General features: G+C 30.3%; 1 protein-coding gene across 1 annotated transcript in view; it reads left to right on the forward strand.

Moving 5' to 3' along the window:
• The window catches only part of LOC105622405, a 117,242-nt gene that overhangs the window by 88,625 nt on the left and 8,085 nt on the right, over nt 1-20,532 (forward strand). The window contains exons 4-5 of the mRNA XM_012203830.1: nt 13,017-13,139; nt 15,049-15,237. Of these exons, the coding sequence (XP_012059220.1) occupies nt 13,017-13,139; nt 15,049-15,237 (312 nt within the window). The remainder of the gene's footprint in view (nt 1-13,016; nt 13,140-15,048; nt 15,238-20,532) is intronic.

Here is a 20,532-nt window from a genome sequence, read left to right on the forward strand (position 1 = left end):
GTTCCCGTGGAGATCTTACGCCGCTCTCGCTTTCCGTCATCCTTCTTTCTTTTTTTTTGCTCGACGAATTCAATTCTTGCCGCCATAGTGTGCGCGGACGCACTTTCAATCTTCCCCCGACTTTTGCCGACATCGGGTAGCATTCGCATATCGATTTCGATGCACAGACACCCCCGAAAGCATTCGTTCTCCTCCTTTCAATATCACGCGCCTCCCGCGTCGTTTTTGTTCGTCACGACTGGATGAATCCCTGCATGTGATTCGAATCACGGATGAAGAACGCGTTGTCGTATCAATCTCTTCCGCCCAACTGTACGTGTCGCGGCCGGAAGTCGAGAATTATTATCGGAACACGAAGACAGCAACGGTAGTCTAAATTCATCTCCATTTAATTTTTCTTGATATCATAATAATAAAATGAAAACTGTTTTGTTCAGAATGTAAATATTGATCATTATAAATTGTCATTAAATAATATAAATAAGAATCAATAAATTGAGAAGATCAATAATAATATTATATATTAATTGAAATGAAGAAAAGACTTTGATATGGAATGAGCGCGATGGTAAAAGTTGGATTATCAGCAAATTTAGTGTTTTCTTGTGGCCAATTCTTTTACGATTATTACGATTTCTTTCATTTTTGCCTTGTGACATTTTAATTTTTAAATTCTTAGAATATAATTTATTAAATTTAATAAACTGTATATGTTTTAATATATCGTTCATATATTAAATAAATAAAATAATATAATAATAATTAATAACATTTTGTTTAAAGAAATTGTTTGATTTGTCCGGATTTTGTGTGACGCACCCTATGTATATATATATATATATATATATATATATATATATATATATACAATTAAAGAAAACTTTGTAAAATCGAAATTAGTTAATTATAATATATTGGACATGTTAAATTTTATTTAATTTTTTACAATACATTTTGTTTTGCTCGTCTTTGTTATTGCTTTTTTTATATTATTATATTGATTATCAATTATATTTATACATTTCCTTTATTTTTATTATTATTCATATTTTTAAACTTAGACTTAGAGAATTGATAATATATTATTGAGTTTATACAATAAAAAATAATATAAAACTAAAATTAAAAATGTATTTGTCTGTTTGATGTAGTAATAACAGTGTAGTTTTATAAAAGAGGAACATATTTTTGAGATTGAAATACTTTTTTATCAATGTATCGACAGACGATCGAGGCTAACATAAAGACATTATTATCTATCTGACCATTTTGTGCCAATGATGCCTTATTTTCTACAGTTTTATTCACGCACGCTCTTGTACGATAATTCCCTACAATCACTGGCAGTTTCACTTTACCCGGCAATCTTCTCGTTTCATGGAATGGACGTGTCGATATCCTCAGCTTCTAGGTTTTGCCTTCGGCATAGAATTTGACGAATATTCAGAAGCACGTACAGCTGAGTTATATTTGAATAAAAGCTTCATCAATAAAACTGAACTCATATTTTTTATTTACACATTAGTTATTCTTTTTATGCAAACATCACGTAAAAATTGCATTCGCCATATGCTTACAAATCATGAAAGAGACATATTTTTAAAAATATGTTTTTATACTAATTTTTATTAATAAAATAAGAATAGTGTAAATTATACGTTTGTGTAGTGCTAGTAGTAGAACTTTAAATTCAGTATTGCGTTTCAATTCATGTAATTTTTTTTTAGTAGCTGGCTAACGTGACGAGCTCGAACAAATATCAATTTCGAAGAGCTTTTATATATAAACACGCACTTTCGAGATGTCTAAGCACATTTTTTTCGAAAAAGTTATAAAAGGAATATGTGGAAATTTTTAAAATAAAAGAAAAATTATTTTTAGAATTAGTTATTGCGAAACAAAAATCTTTAGTCCTTTCATTTTATTCATTGACATCTTTAAACATTTCATTTTTTTTTAAATCTATATATAAATATTATTTTTAATAGATAAATATTATTATAATCAATGTTATAAAGATTATAATAAAAATATGTATAAATATATACAGGGTATCACAAAATTCGCGAATCAAAATATTACAACCAAAAAATTTTCAAAAAATTAAGTAAAAATTATTATAATTTTTATGTATATATTTTTCTTGTTTTTAATTATAAGTCTTATCATTAGAGTTATAATTATATTTCTTTCAAAATATTTAATTAATTATCTTTTCTCTGAATATTACTAAAAAAGAATATTACTAGAAAAGCTGAATATTACTAAAATTTGGAGAGAGACAATCGCAATCATATTTCTCATCTCAATCGGAAAGTACATTATTTACGGTATGTACCCGTTTACAAATGAAACGATGATTTCCTAGACTTGATTTTAGCAAATTGCGCAGTAACCAGCTTCGTGTAATAACGGATGAGACCCTAGCGGTACTGGTTTCCCCAACACGATACAAGGGATGAATGCGCAGTAATATGTCGCGTTTAGTGTATGTGCACGAAAAGTTTTGTCATTCGGCGAAACTTCGTCGAAATGGACGATGTAGGGCAAACCACCGATGAAATTTAATCAACGATACACTCCACCATTCCGCGCTCGCGGTTTACAAGTGCACTGATATCAAAGATAACATGTTTATATTGTCGTTTATGTTAATAAAATAAAGTATTAGAACATAAACGATTATTAAACGTACACTATAGAATTTGCATTTTAAATTATAGTCAAATAAAATACAATAATTACATATATATATATATATTTTTTAAATTATTATTTTTTAAATTATATTTTTGAATCAATAAATTTCTTGTTTTATTTGTTTTTTCAATATAAAATATAAATACAGATACTTTTATCAGAATTAAACAGTGATATTGTTATCTTATTGTTTTTCTTTATAGTTTTTAATAATTTTAATAAAAATTATTTGAAATAAAAGCTTTATTCTATTCTGTCTAACTTTTTTATAAATGTACGTGCATGTAGGTTAGATTAAAATAAAACTAGTAAATTCATAAAGAAAGGAAAGTAGGACGCGGAAACAAATAGAAACTATTATTTTGAAACAAAGGCATTTAATTTTAAATTTTACGCGATACGGTATTCTAATTATTCTCTCTGATTTTGTAATCTTATTACTTTCAATCTTATTACTTGTATAATATTATACTTGAGATATCAAATTATTACTTCAAATTATTACTTCAAAATATCAACTTACTGTATAAAATTACTGCTATTTGTAATTTTATAAAAAAAGAACTATTTATAGCATATTTTTTGATATAGAAAAATTTAAGTTAATCATAATATGACAATATATAGCAATGTGTATTGTTATTTCTAGAATTGAATTCGATGTAGGAAAAAAAAAATAATATATATATATATATACCTACTGTACTCCAAGGATTTTATTTGAATGTGAAAATGTATCGACTAAATTGGACATGCAGTCTGTATAAATTGCGCCTCAAATTAATACCTTTAAAATTCATGTAATCTCTTCAGAAAACCATTCGCGTTTATTTTTGCCGGTGAAGCAAAAGCTCTCGATTCGATGGCTCTGAAAAAGTTTGTGTGCTCAGGATTCGTATAGAATGAATCAATCCGATAGAAAAAAGTAATTTCTCTTTGTTCCAACAATAAATATCAGAATGCGAACAAGAGATGGTGAAATCACGCTACTGTGTGTGCTAGTGGGCCGCGTAACATCAGACTTGGAAGAGCGATTCCAAGGATTCTGATGAAGATCCTTAGCTTTATCGGTTCTCACTTCGATTTAATTGACTGTGTCCTGGTAGGATTATTCGCAGGATTTCGATTCACCCGCTTTAATCCGCACATTAAAGTCAATCTAGGTCCACCCGACATTGACATAAAATCTACACGGAGCTGCAGCTTGTAGACATTTCCATTACGGTTAGAATGGTTCGACGATACAAAGACAATCATTATACCGCTAGATCTCGTAGCTTAACCCTTCTATTTGAAACTATCCTATAATTAATTAATGAAAGTGCTCCTATTAACTTACTATCTTCTACTTTGATTGTAAATTTCGAAAAGATACTAAAAGTTTAAACAGAATCCAGTTTAAATTCCAGATTTATGTTTTTTTTTTTCGGAAGAAACTGCCGCCACTAAATCATGTTCACGAAAAAGATTTATATTATTGAAAAAAATTAAGCTTTAATAAATTAACAGCAAAAGAAAGAATAGAAAGAATGAACAGAAAGAATTTTTAACTTTAAAATATTTAAAATATAAATAAATATGTGCAATTAAATCAGTTTCTTTTAATAATACAAATAAATAATTATTAAAATATTAATGTACGCTTCTGTTATTTATATAATTTCAAAAAAGTAAACATAATTAAATAAATCACGTATTTATTTAATATTTTAAATATTTTCTATAACGATAGAGGTAAATATAAATTCACATCGACAATCGTACATCGAGACTCGATCATTCACTGCTGTTTATTCTAGATTATTATTTATGCGTAGATGCCCAATGTTGGTTAAATGCAAATGCTCTTGGAGCGATAAGGCCTGCGTTTGACACGCCCTTTATTTTAGACGCAAGCGTGGAAGCGCAAGATGTCAGACACGTTCAATCATCCGCGGACATTAACCCCCGGACTGCCGGTTCACGGTTGTTGCACCTCGCAATTCGTTGCACCGGGAACACCCTATCACATGTAACGTTACAGACACGCGATGCATTTTATGAATGAAACCAGCTCATAGGTTTATGCGGGGCTCCGGCTAAAGCTATAGCTTTCGTAAAGAATAGTACGCGATTCACTTGTACGGCGGTTCTCTTTCTTTCTCCCTTTTACGACCTTTTGCACCAAACTGCGATATTGACTTTTGCCTACCCTTCTGAGAGCCATTCCGCATTGTTTCTCCAAGGGTTTCCGCGAGGGCGATTCTTGTAATATTTACGTTGCCTTGCAACGACACCCTTGGTTCACAAGTGACAATTTTAAGCGTCATCCTCGAGGCAATGGGCGAGAAATGAGTGAGTCGATTCGAAGAAGCATTTTACCTTGCAAGAGCTACCTCTCTCTCTTAAATTCGATTGTTTTATAGTGAGATTTACCAAGTATAATGATATACAGATATCACCTGACAAGAGAGAATTTACGCAAGAAATGCATAAAACCATGCTGAGTCAAACTAAATTTAAATCGTTGTAAAAAGGCAATGAAAAGAAATAGAATCGAATAGAACAAAAAAAAAGACAGAAATCATTACAAGAGATCTTATAGAATACAAGTTAACTTTTTCGTCCTTTATCAGTTTTTATTTCGTATAAAAACAGAGTGAAATCGTTGCTAAGTAAAAATTTTAGATGATAGCAAAATCAATTTTGTTGAAACTTAATTACTGTCTTGAAATTGATAATAATGGCGAATTTTAACGAAGCGATCTATAATAGACGACGCAACGAGCAATTTCGAGGCAACCAGCGCGAAAAGGAAATTCATTAGCACACTCACGCCTTTAAGGTTCTTCACTGAGTTTCTCGAGTTTTAAGAGGTTCGATCCCACCCGATTTTGTTCAGGTTCGCGTCTTGTAATACTATTACGAGGTATGTCCCGGAATCATTCGATTAAGAATTCACGATGCGTTTTAACGGCCATAAAAGGAGGAGACCGTTTGACAACGCTAAATTTACGATAACATGCTTCTCACGGTGGTAATAGAGTGAAGGAAGGGAATTAGGGACTTTGAGGAGGAAACGACGGCGAAATAAACACCGCGGGCATGTGTATGTGGTGCAACCGCGCGTGCACTAAGGGTGCTCATCCCTTATGTTTACGCTCGCGTGAGCATGCGCGTGTTGCTTGAGGTGATCGTGCACGAGATTGAACGAGGAATTAGGATGTGAAGGGCGAGAGGAAGCCGATTTCCATACGGATGGTTCCCACACATGCCTTGCACACGTTCTGTGCCACCCTCTTGCCTCTTGTCCTTCTTTGTCGTGGTTTCTTGTTAGTGATTCAGGAACGTAACTTAGTTTCGAAAGCACAAATTACTACGGCCATTATTGACAAATATGATTGACTTTCCGTTAATTAATCTTTAAGACAATGCAGATAATAAAATATTTGTATCTAAAGCATATTTTATTATTGTAATGTTCACTTAAATGATTTATTGTAATATAAATGTGCGAACTATGACAGTTTTAATATAAACATTTTAATAAATATATGTTAATTATATAATAATATATGTTAATAAATATATGTTAATAAATATTTTTTTAATCAATAAATAATATTAATTGTTAAATATTTAAAGAGAATTTCTTTGATTGAAGGAGTTTAGTTTAAGTATTTTAATTATCTAAGCTTTTTCCTGCAAATATTACGTCACTATTATGATCTCCTTTCTGCTCTATACCTTATTGTTCCTCGTCCTTTGCCCCACGTAACTTCGCAAGCCAGAATTTCGCCCCCGCGGTACAAGCAAATAATGTGTTTATGCATTTGCATGATGCTTCCGTAACGCGAACCACCCCAGCGAAGCTCGTTGTGCAGAACGGCGAGGTACGAGACGAGGCGTATTTGTAATCCGAAACCGCCGACTCCCAGTCGGCACCCACCGTCGGAATAGATTTTACGTCCATGGAACGCGCGATTACACATCGTTGCGAAATTAATAGGCATGCATTCGAACGCGAACATGCTTCATCGTCAGTATATCTCTCGTCTCCAACTTACTTTCGATAAAGCACGAAAATCTTCAATTGAAAAAGAAATAAGCGATAAATACAAACAGACTTAACAGATAAAAAAAATTAGCGTAATGAAATATAATGTGTTAAATGTATTAAACGATGTATTAAAAATAATGTATAAAATGAATTGAATGTATATATAATTTGTTTATTGAAGTATATTATTAGATATTATAATCTTTTGTTATTGCTATAGGCGATACTGAATTTCCACGTGAACGCTTTATTTTTATCGCGTCCGTCCGTTATTTGAATAAATTTCTAACAATTTATTTTCTTGTTGATTATAGAGGAAAGTGATTTATTAAACAATTTTTTTGCCAATAAAAAATTTCCGTGCTAAAGCAGTTAATACATTATGTATACGGATAAAATGTGGTGTCGCAAAGTCATCGGGCTTACAAAATGCTATAATAGTTTTTAAAGCATCATGCATTAATCAAATGTAAATAGGGCAATGATTGAAAGATAATGTCATCGTATCACAATGGTGTATAGATGTACCTCTACTATTGTGTGATGGAACACGCTTTCTAGTGAATTTTTAATCAACCAACTACACATATGAAAGAACAATTTTGCTAAAGTGTTAGCTTCTAAATCTAAAGATTTAGCTAATAGATACAAACGTGCAAAAATTCATTAAAATAATTACATAGAAATCTCAAGCACGATGAACATTATTATAAAAGTTTTAAAATTCTACTAGCATAAACGACCTATATAATTATTTTAATGATCCAACAAATTATTTTTTAGATTTGTATCAAGTTAAATTTTTAGATACTTCAACAAAACTGTCATTTCTATGTATTATGTTTGATAAAAGTTATATTATATTATCATATTATGTTTGATATAAGTTAATGTATCTAAACATTTCCTTTGGAAAATTCTCAAACATTTTTGTTATTTGGGATAAAAGACAAATATATAGTATATGTAACATCGGGCTCATCGATCTCAATGGAATGCATCACTATTGTAGTAACAGGATCTTGGGATTATCGTCATTATCATCATTAACGTCATCACCGGCGTTATCAACATAAGCGTGTGTCGCTTACGGCTTAACATGCAATCCTCCTCACGCGATCTCTGACTTTGGTCTTACGAGCAGATTGTCATACGGATAAGATTAACAATAACAATAAATATGGAGCAAAACAGTAGGCGCAACATAAAAAAGCAAAGCTGTTTCCTTCTCTCATTTCTCACACGATCTAAATTGATCTGGAATATTTTCCAATACACATTCATTTGTGTTGGAATAAAAAATTAACTTATAAATCAAATATTACGTTTTCTCTGAAAATTTAAATAAGTGGATTGGACGATTGGTAATATGCACGATCTCTCTGAAAAGTTTGAAGACTAAATTCAGGAAAAATCAAGAAATGAAGATACATAAATTTTATTAATGAAAACTTTCAACATAGTTTTTTCCTTCCAACCTTAATGAACTACTCAGAATGTTTTTTCAACAGTTGAAAGCTTTCATCAGCTTCAATCATCTTTCAAAATAGTCTTTAATGCGCTCGTCTTGAAGGCTTTGAAGTCAATTCATCTGGATATCCAAAATGCCATTAAAACAATTAAAACAATTATTTGTGTCAAAGAATGCGATTAATATTGTATTGATTTTGGATTTTCGTCTTCATTTTGCTTCCCCTGAGAGAACCCAGGTTTGAAACAAAATCCCCTTGAGATCAACTTCAGGTTTAAAACCAAAATATTTCAAAATGGCGAATCAGAGTTAGTTAACTCCCAGGTTTGAAACAACATCTGACAACAGCCCCGCTGTTCTATTACGAAAATTTTTACAAGGGAAAATATCTAACAAAACCCACCCAGTGAAAAACATCGCACATGTCGAATATGTACTGAAAGGTGCCGTAGTTGCTAGAAAAATAGCAACACTTGTGATGACTCTCCTACCAAAAATTCCATCAACAGAGAGCTTCATTCCAAAGATAGACTTTCCAGCTGAAAATCAAAGAAGTGACAACCGTGATGACAGTGTTATGACTTTATATATGGAACAATACAAATGAATTCCAAGGCCACACATCAGCTTATTGTGTTAAAAAAAATATAATATAATATAATTAATATTTTATATTTGTTAAATTTTTGATAACTTAACTGTAATTAATTTATTTTTGAATTGAGAAAAACGTAATTACAGTCCATTAGTTCCGCATTTTTAACTCGGTCATGTCGTCAATATCGGATAATGCAACATTCTGTTTCAAGCCCGACGACAAGTTTGCGCGTAAAGTGCAAAAAAGATTGGCCTCCATGTTTCAGTATGCGTAAACGGACCTGTCTATAGCTTCACTCTTACTAATGGCACTAGCAAAAACGAAAACGTTCGTAATGCACAGCCAGACTCATAAAAAGTTATGAGACATAATCACCCGGAGAAAGAAAATTAAATTTAATGTTGGATAATACGATATCGTTTAAATTTATCATTTACATTAAATATAAACTCTGGAATATCTTTTATTTTTTCACAAAAATATAACTACAAGAATTTCAATCTATAATAATATTTAAACGTCTACTTTTAATTTAAGAATTGAAACACTGTACTTTAAATTAAAATAGAATTCTCTATAAAACTATAATATTTATAAAACGTCTGAAGTGTCGTATTCGATTAAAAGTTATACTGTATCTTTTATTATCGTATAATAAAGTCACAAAATACGTTACAGATTGTGGAATTGCATGTCTCTCAAAAGATTATAGGAATCTTTTTCGATATAAGTTGGCATGGCACCTCCACGTGCTTTCGCATGCAAGTGTTATATCTCACGACAGAATTTAATGAAGTCCTTCCTGCAGGCGAGAGGTAAATTCCGCTTCAGTTTTAACAGCTCAATGAAAATTATTTCTTCGATATTTTATCTCTTTATTTAATAACATAATTAATTTAATATTTTTATTTTTAAACGTCGAACACAATCACGCTCTTCTCTCATCACCATATCAGATATTCAAATGCAAATAGTTATAAAAATACGCATATTCTGTAAATTTTTAAACTTTGTTATAAATTTTGATTTTTAATTCAGAATGATTTTCAAACAAAGAAGTTCAGAAATAATAAAAAATATCATTTATAGAAAAAAATTCATACAATAATTGTATTTAAATATCTCTTTCTTGCGTACGCTGTTAGATATCAAAGAAGCAATAGTAATCCAATACCATAAGTTAAATATTATAATATTTTGTTATTTTTAACTTTTATATGTAAAATATAATTCAGTCTATTTCTGTGATTAGTTTCAAAGTAAATAACGTGTGTATGCACTTGTAAATAATAAATTAAATTTGAATAAATTAAATTAAATTTAGTGAAATTTAATACATTCTTTTGCATTAATTGTTTAATTCCATTATCGTAGTTAAATTAACGATATATTAAATAGGAGCAGCAGCAAGCTGAAAAAAATGATAAAAAAATAACTCAAATTGCATATAATTTGACATTATAAATTTAACAGTATATTCTGAACTTTGAAATTCATCAGAATGTACATTAATAATTAAATACATTGTAACTACTCATGTAAGAAATTATTAATTATGTCAAACTATTTCGAGAATGCACTTAAAAATGCACGCATAAAAAGTCTACATCCCTCTATTCTTTGTGAGAATGGAAGCGAGCAAACTTCACAGGTACCACGTGCATTTCCATTCTCAGTACATACATATGCGAATCTACCGAGCCTATAAGCTTGTGCAAATGTGAATACACGCGCGTGTCAATGTGCATAACACTTGGTATTACTGCACATCAGCGGTGCAGCGTGACTGCGCATCCGTTTGCTTAGCCACGACTGTTAATTTCGTCGGCATATTGAGCATATTTGAGCGTGTATACGGTGTCCACCGTCCAACGTTAAATGATTGGCCAATCCGAGAGGTTAAACATTGACTCTGTCGCGGATGTCCATACAGTTGTTCTTGTCACCTCCTCTCACTTTCTCTCTCACGTTGGCATTATGTACAAAAGTGATCGCACAGTAGTTATTATGCATTTACAACAATTATTATTAATATTAAATGATATTCTCGATAAATCCATAAAGAACGAGATTATTTCACTTTCGAATGTCATATGAAAATTCTATATGTAGTTCAGCGTGGTATAAAATAATTCCCGCTGTTAAACGATATTATTCTTGGATCACTTTTTTGCCAGAACGTTAATAAAAACTTCGCAAATGGCAGCAAATCATGAAAGTTCAGATAGAAGGAAAGGAATCTCAACTGTTAAATTACATAAAATTACATATGATCGTCTGTGTGCCTTTTTGTCGCATGCTCTATCCTTTCGAACCGTTGTCGATCCTTTTATTACCTTCTCTGCGATTTCAGAAGCCCTCGAAGAGTTATAATTGCCAACGGGAGAGAGAACGCGGGAAATCGCTGTCTTCGCCGCCCAACATGAGCTTTTTCACAATCGGTGAAACTTATCACTCGTTATTACTCACATTCCACGAGTTGGTCCGTAATTAGACCAGATGCTTCGAGAATTACGACTGTTCGATGTCCAAGAATGCGTCAGAAATGCTCTTTCCGCTCGATCGAAAATCGCTTTAAAGCGTAAATACCAAATATTTGGAATACCGTTATTGTAAAGCATGAAACAGTTTCAAATTCAATTATTAATTCTATGTTATCGCAAAATTAAAGCAAAATATATGTGTTACCAATTTTGTATAATATACAGAAATTGTATAATATTAATATAAAACGCTAAATTTATAAGACACAAATCGCAGTTTATAAGAAACAATATTTTATTATATAACCAGCTGAGGAAGTAAACATTAATAAGTGTATTGATCCTTTCTGAATTAAAATTTGATATAAAACAATTTAATTTGCAACATGCATGCATACTATAACGTTTACAGAAATTTCATTAACAAAAGAGTAAATTTATCAAAGTCATTAGCCTCAATTTAAGTTTTGAGTGATTCTCGTAATTAAATCGCGTGCATGCGAATTTTTCTTCTTATCAAATATATCTTCGAATTCATATAATTACACGTTATAATTACATAGTTGCTTTTATATTCACACACGGGATGATTGAGGCTAATTTTCCCGCGAAGTGATAGTCAAATTACGATTGCTAGTAATTTCATATTAAATAGCACGGTGGATTATAACTCGGCAGATGACCGATATTCAAATTGCATGTTAGCTAATTAATCGTATCAGTTGGCAATCTCATCAGACATCTCATTAAATTTGTTCTTTGTAACCGTCATTGGATGTACACGGACATTTTATTCATTAAACTATTAATAACGTACTTACGACTCGAAGGGATCTCGATTTGTTTCGTTCCATTTAAATATATATCAAGTGCAGTTTAAATTTTAAATTCCTCCTTTTAGCTAATGTGCTTTTTTCTCTTGAATAAAATAAAGATAGAACTAAAAAATAAAATCAAATGTACTTTGAGAAGAAAATCAGGAATCAATTTTAGTCCAATTGATCTCTAACATTGTTAAATAAATGTTAGTCAAGCTTTTTTTTTAAAGATTACAAAAAAATGTAAATTATTAAAACTAATTTCTCTTTTACTTTTCTCACTTTTTAAATTTTTTCATATAAATGCGTTTTATATATATATAAAATTTATTTTCCATTCTTAAAATTTTCAGTATAAAAAAATTAATTTTCCTCATAAATAATATCATTGTACATATAGTATTATAATTTCTTTTACAATTACTCATAAAATTATTATCCTTTGAAACTTTCCGTTGTAAAAAATTTATTTTTTAAAAATAATCACGTATATAACGCCACAAATATCTGTCTTATGAAAAATTACGTGAAACATTATACGTGAAAAAGTCTTGCACATTCTCAAAATTACCTGTCATTCAAATTCCGTCATGCATAGAAGAGAACTTGCCTCGAGCTCGAAAGGTGCATAAACCTTCGACGAGATCCTTCATTTTCTATGGATAAAGAAAATATATCATGTCTTATTCACTGTAAATAGCTTTCAATGTGTAACAGCAATTAAACTGTCATGTATATTTATTAGACAGATTCGAATAAGAGATGCAAACAAAATGTAATGTAATATTTTTCCAAACAAAATATGACAGAATAAATTCACGCGAAAACAACACGAATGTTTACTTTAAAACATTAAGTTATGAAAATATTTTTTCCATACATTAATAAATATTCTATCATTTTTTAGAACACACCTGCAAAGACTTTCGATGCACTCAGAATGAATTTTGCATCGAGACGGATCTTCTTTGTGACGGCGTGAATCACTGCGGCGACGGATCTGATGAGGCCACTTCCACCCTTTGTGCCAGTAAGTTCTAATTACTACAAATTTATTTTTTCAACTTAATTTTTAGCAATTTTAAGTATACAGAAGATTACATTCAAAATCTTAAAATTTAATCGCGTTGATATTAACCAAATATTAAAAAGATAATTTATATTTTACAATCTTCCTATTTTGCTAAAAGGATCATCGTTAGACATCATTCGTGACGTTTTATTATTGCTTCAAATGCTAATAATTAGCACTATAAATGGTAATAACGTACATAGTTAACATGAAATCAATATATTCGTCATCAAGTCATATCATATATCAAGGAACTATGTGTATCTTTTGAGACACGCTATATTTAACGAGTAAAGCGATTTAGATCATAAAGATATAATCTCACATGATTTAGTATGGTTAGTCATGCGGTAGTTTTAAATAACGAAAATATAAAACGTTTCACAAATATTTTATACCACCAAAAGTTAGTCGTACATAATTTTAATTCGAGATAAAATGGTTAAAATGAGATAAATTCGTACAATTCGTAAATCACATTTACAGAAATGGTTTTATAAAACATAGTGTGCGGATGTACGTGTTGTGTGTCGGTAATAATAATTTTATTTATTAAATAAAATAAATTTTGCGTCATTTATAGAGAATCAAATTTAATTCTTTTATAATAGATAAATAAAAATTCAGAGAATTTTCTCATTTTTTCTCATTTTGTGGATAATTGAACTTGTATATTCAATGATTTATCAAGCGTTTCATAATAGCAAAATGTAACGATTTCCCTTATTTTTATATCTACATGAAAATTGTTATTTATGGAAGAGAAATGGTTGCAAATGTGCGCGAAAATTTACATAACATTTATGTTAATAGTTGACAGCACGTGTGCGTCAATATCTGAAGAGGTTAAATGCCATATATTCATTATATATCCAAGAGTAACTTGCAATAGCGGCGGAGTAAATTACAGACTTGTCACATAATATTCGCGCTTGCTGGAATTTAGTATATCTACTAATATTTTGTTAATTCGTCATATTTCTGTCACAATTTTCGACTGTAATTAGCAACCATTCATATAATTCGTAATTATATAATGATAATATCACGTATTTTAATTTTAAATAATTTTTAAATACGAGTGACATAAGACAATAATTTTGCCATAATTCTGTAACAATTTTAAAAATTTTCAGAAATTTTCGGAATTTATTATTTATATATTTTATGCAGTTTTTTCTATCATTTTATGCACCGCACTTTGTGCTTTATAAATAATAAAGCAACCACTATATCATTTACTTTATCATTATCGCAACGATCATTAATTTATTCCAAAATTAACATTGTCCATAAAGATTTTATTACTCGCATTATTTACAGAGCCTTATAAAGGTAAAACATGAAGTATGTATTGTTTATCGATTTCCTGATTCTGATGAAAGTGCACGTGTATCAGGTTAGATACTTTGATGAACGCGCTTAATTATCAAGTGTTTGAACTTCAATAAGAAGTTTGCTTTATTGTCTTTTACTCTTTTCTTTATCGTCTTTATAGCGTAAGACGCTATTTATTATAAACAAAGAATTTCTATTTTAATAAGAATTAATGAAAATCAAACTGTGCAGATATCCTGTTTTATAAAGTTAATTAAAATTATGGGATGATTATATTATGTTATGTAACTTTTATCATGAAAGTCTCTCACTTGTTCAAATATTTTTTCTGCATTTTTTATAATCATGATTTTAATTTATAAATTAATTAATTTAAACTTTACAGAATTATTATCCTACGTTTCTTCCCTTGTATGTTATTTTTATTATATTTTGATATTTTTATTATATTTCGATTGATTTAAAACGCGTCTATCGTTTAAAAGTTTAACTTTTCTGATTAATTCCATGTTTTTCATTGTAACTACAGATTCCGAGGCGTCGACGATCCTAGGCATGCAGACTACTTGGTTCGCCATCGCCCTTGTTTTTCTGATACTCAGCATGGGCGGCCTGGTAACGGCGGCAGTTCTCTGCTTTTGCAGGCAGCGTGTTCCTACCCCGAGGCATCCCCATAACGCGCACAATGCTCAGTCTCATCCCCCAGTCAGCTTCCCATGTGAGTCACAAAAAACCACCCTTACACGTACACGATCGATTCGCTTCGTTGTCGCTGCTACCACTCGTCGGTTGCAACCTTCCTACTGTTAGCTACTCTATGTTTTCTTTGTGTGTGATTTTACTTTGCGTAATGTTACTTCAAAATATGAAAAGAGAACTTTTTCATTCTCTAGTTGTGTAATGTCATTACTAAACAGCGACATATTCTATAGTGATACGCACGTAAAACATGTAAAAATAACTTTTGTAAGTTGAATGATCAATGTTAATTGCTTTTGTTAACTGCAGAATCCTAAGTTTTCTAGAATATTTTAATTCAGAATATTTTTATTCAGATATATCCACATGACGATTCTAATTCTTGGGAAACATAATTGTCAATTGCATGAGAAGGCTAATTTCATTAAGAAAATGACTTATTTGTAGACATTTTTAAATATACATAATATACTTAAGAAGAACCAACTTCCTTTTTATCACAAAAAATTATATTTAATTATTTAAAAAATGGAAAGTTCAAACAATTGCAGAAAACAAAATTGAAATGTTCATAAATCATCCTATAAATTATTTTTAAATCATATTTTTCAATCTTTATTACATTCTTTCTCTTTACATCAAATATGTATTTATGGTAATTCTGTTTTCATATAACGCGGACTACATTAATAGTTATAAAATTAATTAATTTTCCTCTGAGAATGTTAGCAAGCGCATTTAGCCGATTTGCTACAAAGTTGCACCCTGCATGGGTCGAGCCAATGATCAAAGGACGCACGCGTTCGCGATTACGGGCATAAAATATTCATTTATTTACACTATCACACGTGCACATCAGAGCACCATTATGTCTCACTATCATTATATTATGTAGAAAAGAGGTCATAAACGTCAGTACATTATTCCTGACCAGTTCTATATAAAACATTACGTATCTGTGTATCAGCATGTTCTTCTAAAACATCATTTTATCAGAAGTCGATATCATTTTTCACAAATTAACAACTTATAATGGCATTTCATTGGTACTCGAGTAAAATAGTATTATACAATATTTAGCACAAAATCTAGGGCGTTTTACTTTTTTCTTCGTTTCAATCAAGAATTATATATACTTAACTTTGAATATTTTATTAAAAAGTATATTTTTTTTGTTATATAAATATGGCAGTGTTTTTTAGTAAATGTCTTTTACTTTGCAAATAAACATTTTAAAAATATTTATTCTATCGATTATGAGTGGAAATTAGATCGACAAGAATAAAGAATAAAGAAGACAAGTAAGAGAAAGCCTTCTATTTTCAGTCGAAACTGATCTTGATGCTTTTTTTATTTGATTTTTTATTCATATCAATTTAATTGCTACTTATTATTTATGCACGTCTCATTAAAAAATGAGACGTTCTTAAATTAATTATTAATTATTATAACAAATATTTTTACTCCGAAAATCAAATTGATGAAACGCTTGATCCGAATAGTTGAGAAAAAGTTCAAAGTTCAAATTCTGGCTCAAGTAATATTTTTAATCAATTCTTGAACTATACTTATTAATCATTATTAAACTAAAAGTCAATGTAATTTGCAATATTACACTTCCAATTTTAATTTATGATTGCATTTCAAATCGAATCGGTGCGCGTTTTATATAGAACTGAAAATTATATTTGCAAATCTACTCTCTATAAATATTCTTAAGTTCAAGATAGATTTTGGCAAAAAAAATGAGATTTTTTTTATTTGATGTTATAATAATTTTATTATTGTATAATTAACTATAAACAATACATATAATGTGTATTGCATCTAAATTCTTGTGTATGTTAATTAATATGTAATATACATTATCTATTAGCATTATTGTGGATCAACAACGAATTACATATAATAACGAAGAATTATTCCGAATTCGGAATTATGACGATATAATTACAATTTGTTCCATTATCATGCACTGTCATTTTGTGTTGCGTGCTGATACTCGATTATGCTGATCTCATTCGAACACCCCGTATGTAGTGTTTACTTTTCATTTGATTGCGTAGCGGTTTACCTCGTACTTCTGCACGTCATCTCATTCTATGACAACGATTCTAATTAATTAATTTAATTAGATTTGACAGATGCATTTGAATCCGCATCTGTCAATCAAATATTCGCGGTTGACCATTAAATTCATTTGCGGACAGAAGATGAAATAACACTCGCGATTATTCAAAATGTTTCTCGACTTTATTATTTACATAATTTAATTATGTTAAATTCTTGTTACACATCAAATAAGTTTCTTGAAATAATTTTTTTTATTATCGGCCAGTCTCCAATTAAATATATATATATACACTTCCTATTATAAACCATTAAAAACAAACTAAATAGTAAAAAAAAAGTTAAAATATATGCGGCTTTTCTTTGAAAATCTTTTATTTTTACTATATAATCTTCAAATTTTTCTTTTCCACGAAAATTTATTACGGAATTAGTACTAAATACTAACGATTATTCACAAGATACAAATGCAGAGAACAGTAATCTTTATGCTTCATAAAATATAATCAGATTTGTGTTCTCTGTTTATGCATATGTGATTTATATATTTTAATAACATGTTTTCACAATATAAATTAATCGTGCAGCGAATCGCGTCATTATTATCGATATTTTGTCTTTTTAGCCGCGCTTGATGTCTTACATTTTTTTCTATATATAAACTCTTTCAGTGTAAAGACTGTTCCTTCTTTATCTTCACATAAGCACGTCTTTTTAAATATATGATACAAAATAAAACATGTAATGGGAACAAACATCTCATGACGCGAATTCATGACATTGCTACATAATCTTGCGACCTTTCGATACAGAACAAAGCCGGCCTAAATATCTGCGGTCAGCGCTGAATTAATCAGAAACCATCGACGCGATTGAATCCCACTCGCTACTATAATTAAGCAGTGAGATGATCGATAGACCATTGCGATATATATTCCACCACTTACAACGGCGTCCGTTATTTATTTACGCGTAACTGCTATTGCATATCGGCGGCTGCGACGGCACAACAAAATTAGAGAGCATAGAGGCAGATGTAAAAAAAAAAGGAAGAACCTGAACAAAACGAGCATTGGTGTTTTCATTAAGCGATCGAACGCTATACCACCGTTTGGTCCACTCGCGTTCGTTTTATAATATCGTTTGGCTTTCTGCGATTTCAATCGGCTAGCATTTCCAGCGCGGTATCGCGATGTTTGCCGCAATTCCATTCGGTGTATCGCTGTTATTTTTTGGCCCCACGGTAATCGATAGCAAATAGCGCGTGCCTCGCGGCTTGTTCGTCCCGTTTGTTTATTGCTATTACTAACTGCGAGAATCGAGAAAGAGAATGAAGAGAAAGAGAGAGAGAGAGAGAGAGAGAGAGAGAGAGAGAGAGAGAGAGAGAGAATGGAAGGGAGAGAATGAGAACGAGAGTGGAACTCGCACTCGCGTTTAAATTAGTTTAATATACGAGTCGAGAGTCTATACATCTCTGCCTCTCTCTGGCTGCGTCGCGTTGGAAATTCGATTATCCGAAACAAACGGTAGACGAGCAGACAGATAATTAATTCCTGGAGAAATACGCGTTTTCGGCTGATTAATGGAACAACGTCTATCTCCACAAGTGTAGTTTTGCACACAAGTAGTACGAACCGGTACCTTAAGTGATATATTTTCGGCGGATTATTGACGCACAGACTATCGACGATGGTACCATAACGCATGTTAAATAGAATCCAAAATAAGTACCTGAAACGCGAATGAACAGTTTGTTTCACTGACAATGAGTGACGGCGTTATTCGCATCAAAGTAAATTCATTCGCATTTGTTTACGTTTAATTGCTCGATCTAAATCTGGTTTTGCACGGAGAGAATTATCTTTTAAAATTTACTCAGAAAATATGATAGTTGTAGTACAATATAATATTTTAGAGATTTTTACCATGTACTTCAGTAAAATTAATCAAATTTATTTTACATTTTATTGTAGTTTTATTAATGAATAAGAGAAATTTACATAAAATTCTTCAAAATATAATGTTGTCCCAGAATCATATTTTCAGGGTAAACTGTAAGAAAAAATTTTCTCCGTATAAATAATTTGTCTTTTATATGCTCATTGATCGAAATTAAATCGACACCTAAAGAAAGTAATTTAAAAAAATTTTTTAAACTTTGATATTCTATCTATAAAACGCAATAAAGCATTTTCATTTGTTACATTTAGTCTTCGTAAATGGCAAGTATCACATGCATTTTAAAATTCTATCTCAAATTATTTAAATTTATATTTAAATAAGATAATCAAATCTGTTTGATTAAGCAATTTATCAATTTGTGTTATAAATATTATATTTCCTTACATCTTAATAAAATTTGTTTGATCAGTACTTTTACCTGCTTTTTTGCGAATTGATAATTTGGTTTTAATTGATATTAAAATAAAATTAAATTTCTCTGATAATTTTTGTATTAGAAATAGAAAAAATAGAAATGTTTCACGTTATACGAATAATTAAAAAATATTTTTAGAGTTTCAAATTTTCTTAAGAATTTTTTTACAACTTTAAGAGTTCTATTAAAAAGAGATTCTAATCATGATTTATAACAAAACATTAATAATTTTTATATAAGATTATATACAATTAACTGTATGTAAAATTAATATATATATTTATAGTTTTATAAATTAATTATATAGACTATATATAATTTATATAAGATTATATGTATATGTAAGACTATATAGATAATTTTTCTAACGAAAACATAAAACTAGTAATAATTTTCGAATCATTTTATGTATTTTATGTATTTAAAATTCTGAAATTTTTGGAAAAGGGCTAAAATTCTATCAATTATATCGAAATTCTAAAAATAGAGTGGTATTTTCACATAGATGAAAGCGAAACTGTGTAAGCAAAGAAGACTGCTGCTACGTCGTCATCCCGATTTAATGGAGCGCGTCGGCCTGATAACACAATCGTCGCTTGCGTATTCCAAGATTTATTAGCGACGCGCGTAACAGAGAGAGATTTTTTGTAATAGTGTGTTTCGAATATGGTAAACGCTAACATCGCAACAAAACCGGGATACGATAAGCCTAATGAAAAAAATTGCAAATTCGCAATTGCAAAATTGCAATAAATAATTATGTTTCAATGTTTGCCGCATTAAAAAAGTACTGTAAACGTTTTCTAATTTCTGCTCTCTCTCTCTCTCTCTCTCTCTCTCTCTCTCTCTCTCTCTCTCTCTCTCTCT

This window comes from Atta cephalotes, assembly GCF_000143395.1.
Source record: "Atta cephalotes unplaced genomic scaffold scaffold00044, whole genome shotgun sequence".
Classification (NCBI taxonomy): domain Eukaryota; kingdom Metazoa; phylum Arthropoda; class Insecta; order Hymenoptera; family Formicidae; genus Atta; species Atta cephalotes.